At 38.5% G+C, this 14,670-nt stretch overlaps 1 protein-coding gene across 1 annotated transcript in view; it reads left to right on the forward strand.

Moving 5' to 3' along the window:
* NR1H4 (nuclear receptor subfamily 1 group H member 4) overlaps positions 1 to 14,670 on the forward strand; it is a gene marked incomplete at its 5' end in the record, with an annotated part of 60,578 nt that overhangs the window by 17,085 nt on the left and 28,823 nt on the right. Inside the window, 1 exon segment of the mRNA NM_001082726.1 lies at positions 13,418 to 13,558. Within this exon segment, the coding sequence (NP_001076195.1) occupies positions 13,418 to 13,558 (141 nt within the window).

The raw sequence follows: 14,670 nt of genomic DNA on the forward strand, positions 1-14,670 counted from the left end.
CATAGTGAAATTCCCAGATTTGTTGGCTTTTATGTCTGGTTTCATTAGAAATACTTTAATTTATCTGAATGTTTTATTTGTTAAGCCACAGCATCGATGAGAGAAATTGTGGTTTTCATTTTTTCAAAAAATAACCTCAGAGCACAAACATAATGTAGAGTAACACCAGCTGCCATTTGCTCATCTCTAGATTAAATCAAGAAGTTTTTTTCCATCTCCGTTATCAGTGCAATTTATGGAAATGTGCTAATGTCTGGATGGATTTTGATTCAAAACTCGAACTGTAACCAAGAAAACCAATCTACATATGACTGGAAAATTCATATGGCCACATTTCCAAATAGGTCAGTGTCTGTCACATCTGTCTCAATACCAGGAGAGTCTACACACGTCAGAGGAAGACAATGATGGAATTCTTAAAAGGCATTTTATCAGCAGTGACCCTGCTGTCCTTTTGAATTTTTTTTTAATTTAAGATAGCAAACTGTATTAGACTTAGCTCTGAGGTTTTAGAATATCTTCCAAAATTATTGAAACTGTTCTGGTAGAGAATAATTGTCCAGTGTTTCCACTGGGTCTTTTGTTTATGAACATTTGTAGAAGCTGAGGAGCCTCAACTTATTGGAATCCTCCTTGAGATCAAATGAGATCTAATTTTATACAATTTAGTAATGATCCCAATTAACTATAAGGTAAAATTATCTTAAGAGTATGATGCAAAGAATGATTCCAAAATATTTACTGCATTGGAAACCTTTTGTAAAAAGTCTTACAAAATCATGGGAAGAGTAGCTCTCTTAAAGCAGATGATTTAGATTCCAGTCCTAACTGATGTTCTTTTCAGCTGTCCTAAATGACTTAATCTATCTGGGCTTCAGAAATTGTTTTCCAACAACTAAAGGTCAAGTATCCTGAAGAAAAGTCATTATATGAGCTGATTAATTCAGACTAGGGGAGCTCAGGGAGGGTTCCATGAAGGAAGGAGGTTTTGAACAGGGTCTTGGAGAATAAGTAGAATTTTTGAAATATGAACTGTGAGGGTAGAAAGTCTTTCTGGGAAATGAGCAGACAGATTCCCACAGAAGTTCCAAGAAAGAGTATATAATCTGTCTTGGTAGAAGGGTCAAGTATGGAAGAATTAGTGGGAGATGGTAAGGGGGTGAGGAATCTTACAGATTCAATTTGGGAGTGAGTAGTACATAATCAGCTTGTATGCACATCTCTAGTTGTCCACAGTGCTCACACTCTTCTGTGGATTGGTCAGCAATAGGAGGCCAGTGTATTCTGAAAATACTGTATAAGCAAAGTGAGCTCCAGCTTGCCTGGGCTCTATGGCTAAATTGATTATTACTTTGTTGGATTAGGGCTTCAAGTTTCTGTAAAACATCTAAAAATAGAGTTCATCGTTAGGATATCTATGTATTTATATCTATATTTCTCCCTTTATATATGATTTATTTATTTATTTATTTGAAAGGCGGATTTACAGAGAGAGAAGAAGAGAGACAGATCATTTATATACATGTTCACTCCCTTAATTGGTCACAATGAAGCTAGGAGCCTGAAACTTCATCTGGGTCTCCCACACGGGTGCAGGGACCTAAGTACTTGGGCTATCTTCCACTGTTTTCCCAGGCACATTTAGCAGGGAGCTGGATTGGTCGTGGTGCAGCTGGGACTCCAACTGGTGCCCATATGGGATTCCGGCCTCACAAGTGGTGGCAGCTTTATCCTTCACACCACAATGCCAGCCTCTGTTGCTAGGATATTAACTATAAGGGTGATAATTGAATTCTGAGTCTTTTGATCCAGAGTCCTGTATGGCTATCCTGACCCTTGCACCACTCTCTTAATTTAATGAGTTAATCTTTTGTTAGGAATTAACTTGTAATCACCACAGTGGAGACAGAGGAACTGCAACCTAAGAGAGAGAGACTCGGGCCCAATAACATCTACATCAAAGGCAATAAGGATGGGACTTACTTTCAATTTCAGAGCCAACCCATTAGCAATCTATCATCTCTCTGGAGGTTCTTTATGTGTGCTGATCCCAGTACTCATAGAACCTGTGAGACCTGTCCCAGCTCTGGGGAAGTTCCCCAAACCTCTTCACAGTTAAGCTACCTCTGTTCCCCCCGAGTCTAAAATCACCAACCTCCACTTTCAACATCTCTGAGATTATCTGGTAAAACCCTTCCAAAGAAGGATTAAAGACAAAAGACGTATCAAGTGTTATCTTTATTTACAGGTAAATAGCTCACTCAAAGGGGGAAAAAAAGCTGTGCATCTCTCTCTCTCTCCCTGTCTCCCTACTGCAACAGTGACCTGCAGTCAGCTGTGGGAGAGCTGGTGCCACTTTTGGACATAAGCAGGTAGCAGTAGTTCCAGCTCTTGTACAGGCACCCAGAAACTATCTGGGACACTCTTCACCCAGTGAGCAGGGGCTTTTCACCACAGCAGTTCAAGAGCAACTAGCGGGGATGGTCTCCACCTTGCCAGCTGCATCCACCCAGCAATGGGTGGGGAGGGTGAGCCACCCCGATGGAAGGGAAGTGCCTCCTACAGGGACTCTTACAGACACTCAACACGATTGTGAAACGAGTGGGGCTGTGGCTGGCGGACATTGTGCTCATATGTGATCCAGGGATTTTACCAGAGAGAAAAATATGCATCCCCCACTGACTTTGAGTCTCACTGGGAGGATTGAGCTCAATCCCCCAGAGTGAAACACATATGGGCAGCAGCTCTGGGAACCCCTCAGTGTCTTTGTGGATGGATCAGGCTAGAGGGGTGGAGTGGTCCTTCTTGCACTCTTTGACCATGAGAGCCCTGGATGCTGAGACAGAAAACACTGTGACTGTGTGAGAGGATGTAGGGTGTAGCTGAGTTTCTGGGCAATCATTGGCTGCTGCTGCACACTCTTGGAGCTCCTTGATTGTGTAGAGCAGCTCATAGTTGCCGGAACCGTGCTTACAATAAGGACTAAACAGATCATTTGTGTGGTTTGTATGGTGGGTTGGATGAGTGTTGCACACACTGGGGGTTAACACCTGGGCATTGCTCAGCTTGGAGGAAAGGAGGTGAGGGATTGATCACACTGAAGAGGTGACCATTCCCCTCCATCCTGTTAACCAGAGGAGAGCTACCATGCCCAACTTGGGTGTTACCCTGAATACTCATCCCACCCTGGAGCACTGACCAGAGCTCTCTGGACACATGTACTACACACCTCTTGGTATTCACTGAAAGAGCAGACATTCCACTAAGCCACAGAGGTATGGTTCAAAGATAAATGTCATCAGAAGAAAAAAAACAATTATTTCAATAAATGCCTAAAAATAAATGCAGAAATTCAAGAAACAAGAATAAGGAAAACACCAGGGCCTCTGAAAAGGAGCACAAAAACATTTCAATATTATAATGTGAAGATGAAGAAATTGCTGATATGCCAGAAACAGAATTCAAAAAATTAATCATAGGATTATTCAAAAGCAATCAGAATCAAATCCACAAACCAAAGAAAACCACACATGATATGAATGAAATTTTTTCCATGAAATTGAGATTTTTTAAAGAGAAATAAAAATGAAATATTAGAAATGAATAATTCAATAGGTCAAATAAAAATATGGTAGAAAGCCTTCACAACAGACTTGGTGAGGCAGAAGAAAGAATATCAGACCTGGAAGACAAATCTCTGGAAATCATTCAGTCATACCAAAAAATATTAAAAAAAGGAAGAAGTTAGAAAACTTAAAAACAGTATTGCAGATTTATGGGATGCTATCAAACAACCCAACATATGGGTCTTAGGAGTTCCTGAAGATGGGAAAGAAAAAATGGACTAAAAGACCTATTCAGTAAAATAATTAGAGAAAATTTCCATAATTTGGAGAAATAAATGGACATCTGAGTACAGGAAGCACATAGATTGCCTAACAAATGTGACCAGGAAAGATCTTCACCACAACTCATTGTAGTCAAACTTTCCACAGTAAAGCATAAAGAAAAGATTCTAAAATATGCACAAGGGAAACACCAGATTACTTTAAAAAAATCTCCAATTAGACTCATAGCTGATTTCTCATCAGAAACCCTACAGGCGAGAAGGGAATGGTGAGATATATTCCAAGTCTTAAGTGAAAAAACTGTCAACCCAGAATACTGTACCCTGCAAAGCTCTCATTTATGAAAAAGGTGAAATAAAGACCTTCCATAACAAACAGATTGAAAGAATTTGTCACCATTCATCCAACCTTACAAAAGATGCAAAAAAGATGTGCTACACACAGAAACACAGAAAGCAAGCCATCATCATAAAAGAATGTGAGGACAGAAAATCCCCCAGTAAAAGTTCAAAAGAAATCTAAAATAAATGATAGAAATATTCATGGAAAAATGGTGGGGCCATCATTACTTATCAGTAGTTACTTTTAATGTAAATGGCCTCAACTCTCCAGTTAAAATACAGACTGGCCAAATGGATTTAAAAACAAGACCCATCTATTTTCTGCCTATAAGAAACACATCTCACCAACAAAGATACATGTAGTCTTAAAGCGAAAGAATGGAAAAAGATATTTCATGTTAATGGAAAGCCAAAAGGGCAGGTATAACCATTCTAATATCAGACAAAATAGACTTTAACACAAAAACTGTTAAAAGAGAAAGAGAAAGGCACTGTATAATGATATATTCGATAGGAAGATGTGATTATAATAAATGTATATGCAGCCCATTGCAGGGTGCTTGACTATCTACAAGAACTGTTAACAGATCTAAAGGAAGACATAGACTCCAGCACAATGGTAATGGGGGACTTCAACACTTTACTTTCATCAATGGACAGATCAACCACAGGAAATCAACAAAAAAACAGAGCTAATCGAAACTGTAGAACAAATGGAACTAACACACATCTACAAAACTTTTTACCCCACAGTTGCAGAATGCACAATTTTTCTCATCAGTGCACAGAACTTTATGTATGATAGACCATATTTTAGGCCATAAAGTAAGCCTCAGAAAATTAAAAAAAATCAAAGTCATACCATGCATCTTCTCTTATCACAATAGATTGAAGCTGGAAATCAACAACTCAAGTATCTCTAGGACATATGCAAACACATGGAGACTGAACAACATGCTCTTGGATGAACAGTGAGTCATAGAAGAAATCAAAAGAGAAATGAAAAATTCCTGGAAATGAATGAAGAAAACTATACATCATATCGAAACTTATGGGATACAGCAAAAGCAGTTTCAAGAGGGAAGTTTATAGCAATGTATGCCTACATCAAGAAACTGGAAAATCACCAAATAAATGAGCTATCAATGCAACTCAAGGACCTAGAAAACAACAACAAACCTAACCCCAAATTAGTAGGAGGAAAGAAATAATTAAAATTAGAGAAGAAATAAATAAAAAACCCAAAAGATCAGAAAAATGAAGAGATGGTTTTTAGAAAAAATAAAAATTGTTTTTGAAAAAATTTAAAAAAAAAAAACAAAATTGACACACCATTGGCCCAACTAACCAAAAAAGAAGAAGACTTAATAAAATTAGAGATGAAAAAGGAATAGTTAACAGATAGCAGAGAAAGAAAAATAAACATCAAGAATTACTACAAAGAGCTGTATGCCAGCAAATCAGAAAATCTAGAAAAAATGAATAGATTCCTAGACACATACTATCTACCAAAATTGAGTCATGAAGACATAGAACACCTAAACAGATCAATAACCAAGATGGATATTGAATCAATAACAAAGACACTCTCAACAAAGAAAAGCCCAGGTCCCAATGGGTTCACTGCTGAATTCTACCAGACATTTAAAGAAGAGCTAGTTCTAATTCTTCCCAAGCTATTCAAAACAATTGAAAAGGAGGGAATCCTCCTAAACTCCTTTTACAAAACCAGCGTTACCTTAATTCCTAAGCCAGAGAAAGAAACAACAGAAAAAGATAATTATAGACCAGTTTCCCTGATGAACATAGATGCAAAAATCCTCAACAAAACACTAGCCAATCAAATTCAACAACACATCAGAAAGATCATTCACCCAAAATAAATGGGATTTATCCCTGGTACATAGGAATGGTTCAACATTCACAGATCAATCAATTCTAAGATCAATCCCATTCACAATAGCTACAAAAATTTTAAATACCTTGCAATAAATTTAACCAAGGACATCAAATATCTCTATTATGAAAATTACAAAGCATTAATAAAAGAAATAGAAGAAGACATAAAAAGTGGGAAAATCTTCCATGTTCATGAATTATAAGAATTAATATAATCAAAATGTCCATACTACTGAAAGCAATTTATAGATTCAATGCAATCTCAATCAAAATACCAACAACATTGTTCTCAGATCTAGAAAAAAATGATGCTAAAATTCATATGGATACACAGTGATCCCAAATAGCTAAAACAATCTTAAACAACAAAAGCAAATCTGGATATATTGCAATACCAGATCTCAAGACATACTACAGGACAGTTGTATTCAAAGCTCCTTTTACTGGCACGAAAACATTTGTGTAGACCAATGTAACAGACCATAAACTCCACAAATCAATCCATACATCTATAACCAAATTGTCTTTGACAAAGGAGCAAAAATCAATCTGTGGAGCAAAGACAGTCTCTTTGACAAATGGTGCTGGTATGAAGTATGAAACAAGACCCCTACCTTACGCCTTACACCTTACACCTTACATAAAAATCCACTCAAAATGGATTAGAGACTTAAATCTATAGACTGATACTATCAAATTACTAGAGAACATTAGGGAAACCCTATAAGACATTGGCATAGGGGAAAACTTCTTGGAAAATACCCCAAAAGCACAGGCAATCAAAGCTAAAGTTAACAAATGGGATTACATAAAACTGAGAAGCTAATGCACTACAAAAGAAACACTCAGCAAAGAGGCAACTGACATAATTGGAGCAAATATTTTCAGACTATGCAACTTATAAAGGATTAATTTCCAGAACCTATAAAGAGCTCAAGAAACTCAACAACAACAAAACAAACAATTCAGTTAAGATAAGGGCAAAGAACCTGAACAGACATTTTTCAAGAAAGGAAATTCAAATGACCAACAGAACATGAAAAAAAAAAAATGCTCAGGATCATTAGCATCAGGGAAGTGAAAATCAAAACCACTTTGAGGTTTCACTTCACTCTATTAGAATGGCTCTCATACAGAAATCAACAAACAGCAAATCCTGTGGGTGGGAATGTAAACTGGTGTAGCCACTCTGGAAGACAGTATGCTGATACTTCAGAAATCTGAATATAGACCTACCATATGACCCAGCCATCCCACTCCTGGGAATTTACCCAAAGGAAATGAAATCAGCATATGAATGGGTGATCTGTACCCCCACATTCATTGCAACTCAATTTTCAATAGCTAAGATATGGAATCAACCCAGATGTCCATCAACTGAAGACTGGCTAAGGAAATTATGGTAAATATATGCACTATAGAATACTTATACAGCGGTAAAGAAAAATGAAATCCTGTTATTTGTAACAAAATGGATGCAATTGGAAAGCATTATATTTAGTGAAATAAGCCAGTTACCAAGACAAATTATGGTTTCTCTAAGGTAATCTATAGGAGCACAACTAACACCTTGAGATGAGATGATTTTGAACAGTCCTTGTCTTAACTGTTGAGGAATAATTTTTTTTTGTTTGTGTTTCTTCTTTTTTCTTTTTTCCTCATACTATTCGGTGAACTCTCTACTTAGTGTAGGGTTAATCTTATGAGTATAAGATTAACAGAAGGGCCGGCGCCGCGGCTCAATAGGCTAATCCTCCGCTTTGCGGCGCCAGCACACCAGGTTCTAGTCCCGGTCGGGGCGCCGGATTCTGTCCCGGTTGCCCCTCTTCCAGGCCAGCTCTCTGCTATGGCCCGGGAGTGCAGTGGAGGATGGCCCAAGTGCTTGGGCCCTGCACCCCATGGGAGACCAGGAGAAGCACCTGGCTTCCGCCTTCGGATCAGCGCGGTGCGCCGGCCGCAGCGCACCGGCCGCAGCGGCCATTGGAGGGTGAACCAACAGCAAAGGAAGACCTTTCTCTCTGTCTCTCTCTCTCTCACTGTCCACTCTGCCTGTAAAAAAAAAAAAAAAAAAAAAAAAAAAGATTAACTGAAAACAGATCCTTTGTAAAAATAAGAATGGAAATAGGAGAGGGATGAGATAGAAGGGTGGGAGTATGGGCAGGAGGGAAGTAGAAGGAGAAGAATCACCATGTTCCCAAATTTGTATATATTAAATGCATGAAGTTTATATTTCTTAAATAAAATTTTAAAATGTGAAAAAAGAGCAGAGTCTGAATCAAGCTTCATATCTGAGCTCTACTATGTACTATCTGTAAAATCTCGAGCAAATTAACCCCAAAAAGACTTACTCTCCTTTTCCAGGAAAGGGAGATGATAATAGTATCTATTCCACTGGATTATTTTGAATATTAAATGTGTTACCCTATGTAAAGTGTTTAGAAAAGTGCCTGGCACAAGATAAAAGCTGTCTTTGTTTAAGTCAGATTGGATGTAAAGTCTCTGATTACTCAGCTCTGTGTGTTACTGCTTAAAAAGCTTGTAGACCATAAAAAGTTTTAAAATAATATGTTAGGGTTCAGGGCAAGGTACCAGTGTCCCTCACTGGAGTCTGGTATGAGCTTGTGTGTATACATGGATGTGTATATGATTTGGGAATAGGGTGTATCATGAGCTCTACCTTTATAAAGAAGTAGAAAAGTAGGTAGGAAATACTCTACAGAATTGAGGGATCTCTATAATACCATCCTACAGCTATTTGCCTGCCACCTAAGGATCCCTCCTCCTGCTACGCATTCTCCAGACGGCAGTGCCAACCCTGTCTATTCATGTTTTATTATCAGTAAGGCTCTGTTCCTCAGTGAATTTCCTTTCCATTTCTTTTCAAATGGCTTTTCTGATATGAGCATTGTTGAATATGTGCAAGAAAGAGCAAGATAGAGGCAGAGGTGGGTGTATGGATAGATTTGCATAAATATAAATACAGTATATGTACCCCTGTTTAAACGATGTAATGATAATATTGTGTTGCCATCTCAGAATGAAAGCTAATTAATTCAGCCATTGAAATGATAATGATTTCTTTTTCAGTTAATACCAGAGTATTTTAAAAAAGGCTGCACAATTGTTCTATGCACAGTTCTTCAATTCATCTTGGAATAAGCAGTTTTATTCTATTAACTATTGAGCTGTCTATCAGTGTCTGTGGCACTTTGAAAGGGAATCATTTCTGGGAGGTGCTAGAGATTACTAAGAAGGCTTGATTCATGAAGGCTAATGTGTTCATTGAGTTCATGATTTGGTACCAGGAAAAAGAAGTTCTCTTTTCACTTTTAATCTCTTTTAAAATGCACACTCTGGTATTTACACTCTTCAACATCAACACTGATCTGAAGTATGAAGTCTTTTTTTAGACTTTATTTGTCTAGACATTTAGAAAATGTGTAGATTTTTCCTACTGAAATGTATGCCAGCTGACAAATTTGCAAGCAACATCATGACTTCGTTGACCTTAACATCTTTAATTTTTACTTTAGCCTATGTCTTCATGTTTAGCAAGTTACCAAGGTCTGAATGTTTTCCTCACTTCTTCCCCTGTTCTCTCCTGGTCTAATTCAGGCATTGGTCATTTGTCAGCTATATTGAGGTGTGGTCTTTTGCATCCAATCTCCTATGTCACCTTTCTTGATTTTGCTCCAGTGTTTCTTCCTAAGGTGCATGTTAGGTCACAACTTCTCTGCCAGAATCTTTGAATGGCTTCTTCCTTTCTACATGGTAAAGGCTCAGCTCCTTTACTTGATGCCCAAAAGCATTAAATCACAGCCTGTTGCCATTACATACCTTTCTCTACCATCCTACCAACATGGATTATCCACCCTTCCTTGGAACTTCCATAATCCATTGCCTTTGCTCATTTCCCAGTATGTCTTCCTACTGTTTGTCCAAGGTCATGCTTAAATTCTGCTTCCTTCATAGAACACTCTGTGAGTCTCCTACTCTGAATTAATCAGGGTCACTCCCAGCCCATGTAATGCTTTATCCTCAAGATTCATGACTTCTTGCTGTTGGGAAATCATCAAATTATACTCACTTTTTTGGATAGTTTTTTTGCCTTCTGCTAGAAAATTGTCATAATAAATATGCTAATCTTCCTGTCTTCAATGCCACTGCTGCCCCTCCCCCAAAATGTGACATTACATTTGCAAACATATTTTGTGATCCTGAAATTTAAACTTATTTGGCTATTCTGTCTAACTATCTTGAAGTATACTGTGAATTTACTCTTCTTTGTCTTCCTACTAAGTTGGAAGCTCTGAAGATAAGAAATGTTTTATTGATCTTTAGATCTTCCAAGTCAGATAATGCAATTTTCAGATAGTAGATACTTAGTATTAAGTATTTTTACTCACTTGTGACCTAATGGAAGCAATTGTAGGATAGCAATTAAAGAGTACAGGCTTCAGTGCATGAATGCCTGGGTTTAAACTCTCCTAGGTTACTTATTAACCATGTGATCATAGCCCAGTATCTTAACTTCTTTGTACCTTTTATTATTCATCTGTACTATTGAGACATGTTATATCATCTTCATCACAAAAAATTGATAGGAATTAAACAACTAAATGGATGTAATGGTTTAGAATCATAGCTAGTAAGTGCTTAATAAATATTAAATATTGTTTTATCATTCTTAAAATAGGAAGGACTCATGATCTTAATTTTGTCAGAGGTATGAAGATAATTGAAAGGCAGAGGTAAGGTGGCCAACTGCTTATGGATATGAAGGAGAGATTTTTATGATCCTGGTGTTTTTTGAACCAGATAAAGCCAGCATGGAATTATCTTAAGGCCATGCCTAGAGGTCACCTGAAGAGATCTCCATGTACAGAGTGTGGTGCGAATTTCCACATTCCTAGATGTTGAAGAAGGAATTACACAACACACCATGGGCTAGCATAAGGCTGTATTCGCTCTCATCAAGGAAGTGCAGATGAAAGTCTCCCAATGATAGGAGGAGTTCTCTAAAGAATTTAAGACAAGAGGAAAAGAATCAACTTTGAAATCTTGCCAAGCACAGCTAATGGCAATACCATGGTCCCCTCTTATCCATGGGGATTATGTTCTAAGAGCCTCCTCCCCAGTGGATGCCTGAAGCTATAGATAGTACTGATTTTTTCCTTTATATATATGCCTATGATAAAGTTTATTTATAAATTAGATAGAGTAAGAGATTAACAATAACTAACAACATAGAACAATTATAATAATACACTGTAATCAAAATTGTGTGTGACTGTGGTCTCTTTCTCTCAAACACATGAGGTAGGCAGGGTATGCAGACTGGATACAACAGGAAAAAGGGATGTATCAGTTCCTAATGGGACAGAGCAGGATGGTATGAGATTTCATCACCTTATTCAGAATATAATTTCAAGCTTCTTGAATTATTTATTTTTGGAATTTTTAAATAATTTTTTCATTTTATTTTATGTATCTGAGAAGGAGGGAGAGATGAGAGGTAAGTAGGTAGGTAGGTAGATAGATAGATAGATAAAGAAAGAGTAAGAAAGAGAACTCATATCCACTAGCCCATATCTTGGCTGAATCTGAAGTCAGAAATTCAGTTCAGGTCTCCCACATGGATGGCAAGAACCCAATCATTTGCCAGGTGCTGGAGTTGGGCCTTAAACCCAGGTTCTGCAATATAGGACATGTGCAGTTGACCTCAGTCACTGAAACAGGAATGTGAAACTATGGATAATAAGGGGAGTGTTATAATTGTCAAATAAGTGCTTCCCTGTCCGTTCTTCCCTTGGCTCTCACAATCCTCTCCCTATTCCTCACCCCCCTTGCCTCTAGAAGTGTTGGGAAATATGGTTATCCTGCTACAGGAGAAAGAGTAGAAGTGGGACTGAGACATGGGAAGAGGGAAAACGAGAAAGGATGCCAGTCACGTTCCTTCACAGACTGCAGGACCCTTGTTTGTGTTCACTTTTAAATCAAGATGGGCATTTTTATTATTACACTAGGCTGTCATATTAAGCACTAAATAACCTTGAATGTGAGTTTGTCCCCAAATGCCCCAAACAGCAACAAACTTTCCAAGACTTGGCTCAGTGTTCACCTCGTTTCCTGACCTTTTATCCAAAACGGACCATTCTCTATGTCTGTTCTACCCCATAACAGCCTCCCATGGTAACTCATGTAGAGCAGAGCATTTGGTGCAATGGGTTAAGCCACATTTTGTCATGTCCGCATCCCACATCTGAGTGCTTGGGGTTGATTTTTTTTAATTTTTATTTTTTAATTTTTTTTTTTTTTTGACAGGCAGAGTGGACAGTGAGAGAGAGAGACAGGTCTTCCCTTTCTGTTGGTTCACCCCCAACTGGCTGCTGCAGCCGGCACATGGTGCTGATTCAAAGCCAGGAGCCAGGTGCTTCTCCTGGTCTCCCATGCGGGTGCAGGGCCCAAGAACTTGGGCCATCCTCCACTGCACTCCCGGGCCACAGCAGAGAGCTGGCCTGGAAGAGGAGCAACTGGGACAGAATCCAGTGCCCCGACTGGGACTAGAACCTGGTGTGCCGGCACCGCAGGCGGAACATTAGCCTGTTGAGCCGCGGCCAGCGGGGTTGGTTCTTGCCTTCCTTTCAATCCAGTTTCTCCATAATGCACTTGGGAGGCAACAGAAGACAACCTAAGTACTTGAATTCCTGCCATCCATGTGGGAGACCCAGATGGAGTTCTTGGCTTCTAGCTTCAGTCTGGCCCAGTTCCAGCTCTGGCTGTTGTGGCCACTTGGGGGGGGGGGGTGAACCAGAGAATGGCAAATCTTTCTCTCTCTATCTCTCTTCTCTATGTCACTGTGCCTTTCAAATAATGAATCTTTAAAAAAAAAAACTCATGCAACTTTTAATTTCACTTGGTTCGTTATTTGCATATATTTGCTGTCAACCAACTTTTAAACTCTGGGAGGACAGGAAAGAATAATTCAACCTCATAGCACCAGCATCTAGCACTCATTGCCACATAATTGTCCCCCAATAAAGGTATATGAAAATGGTATAACTTAAAAGTCAAACCAAAATTTTTCTTAAGAAGGACCATAATTCAAATTTGACTTTTTAGTTTTGAGAGATGTATGCAGTAGCCTTCTCGATCATGCAATATAATTCGAAGTACCATTTGTTACTGCTATACCCAAGGAGTGACTAGACACTCTCCAGCAGTTCAGTAGAGAAATGATCTGACATCGCTCAATCCAAGCATGTTGTGTTTTTCTGAGAAGTCTTTAGAACTTAGGACCTTATTACACTTTCAGTGTTTCCTCCACAGGTTTCTTCAGGAGAAGCATTACTAAAAATGCAGTGTACAAGTGTAAAAATGGGGGCAACTGTGTGATGGATATGTACATGCGAAGGAAGTGCCAAGAATGTCGACTAAGGAAATGCAAGGAGATGGGAATGTTGGCTGAATGTATGTATACAGGTATTCACTTCAAGCAACTAAATTCTCTAAAATCTTTAACTAAAAATCTCTTAAAAAGGCAGATGTCAGATAACTCCTATCAGAGAGGGGGTACTTCTTGCATTAAAGAAGAGATCTACCTGGCCAACTGACATTGTCTAGACTGTCAGCCCAAGAGCATGGGATTTGGCTGAAAGAAACAGCTATTTTTTATTGTTCTTTGTTGCATGGTAGTGAAGTGGCACCACCACACAGTTAAGTAACATACTTTCACGAGCTTAGAGATGATAATCTAAAAGTTTCCTCAAAATTTGATTTTAATATATTTCTTATTTATTGTGTTATTAACACAATGATCCACAGTTGTGGAGAAAAATAAGAACGTTTTATAAGGTCTAACTGCCTCTGCACTGTCTAAATAGAGTTTTAAACTGACTCATTAAGAATTCATCTTCTCCTAGAGCAGGTTTGAACAAATTTGTATAGCTTTACACAGGAAATTAACTACTCTGAGTTTTAATATAATTTTGTCCTTCAATCTGATAAAGAGACACTGTATGAACTGCTAACTCTGTGAGGAATCATAACCTACCTAAAAAACTGGAATGCATGCTAGTATATAACATAATTAATTTTTCAATCTGCAAATTCTACAGACTGCTCAGATTTTGCGATCTGTCCTCTTCCTCCTCAAAACACAAATAGACAAACAAAAGTCTCCAAGGGGATGATAGCATTCAGGGAGGGAATGCCGCAGGAAACAAAAGCCTTTGGAAGATGACTCCAGTCCTATTGTTCCCAAACTGTACAAGCAAACTGGGATGGACCCAGAGAAATAATGCATGCAGAAGGGAGAAAAAACAGATCTGTGTAAATAATCCAGCTCTTTGGATGAAAGTTTTATAGTGGCCGATCACAGTCTCATTTTAGCAGACATGAAACAAGAGCCAGCCACAGGGGCTAGTGCTGGTATCCTATCTCACACTGGAAACACTTTGATCCTGCTGGTTCATGTTGCTCATCACTTAAATATGAACTTGTTCCAACTGAAGCTCTGGGGGCATTTGGCATAGGCTCACCTGTAAAAGTAGAGAATATTATTTATACACACAAACCCATTC

Source organism: Oryctolagus cuniculus, chromosome 11 (genome assembly GCF_051225735.1).
Source record: "Oryctolagus cuniculus isolate XC-2025 breed Fujian yellow rabbit chromosome 11, ASM5122573v1, whole genome shotgun sequence".
Classification (NCBI taxonomy): Eukaryota; Metazoa; Chordata; class Mammalia; order Lagomorpha; family Leporidae; genus Oryctolagus; species Oryctolagus cuniculus.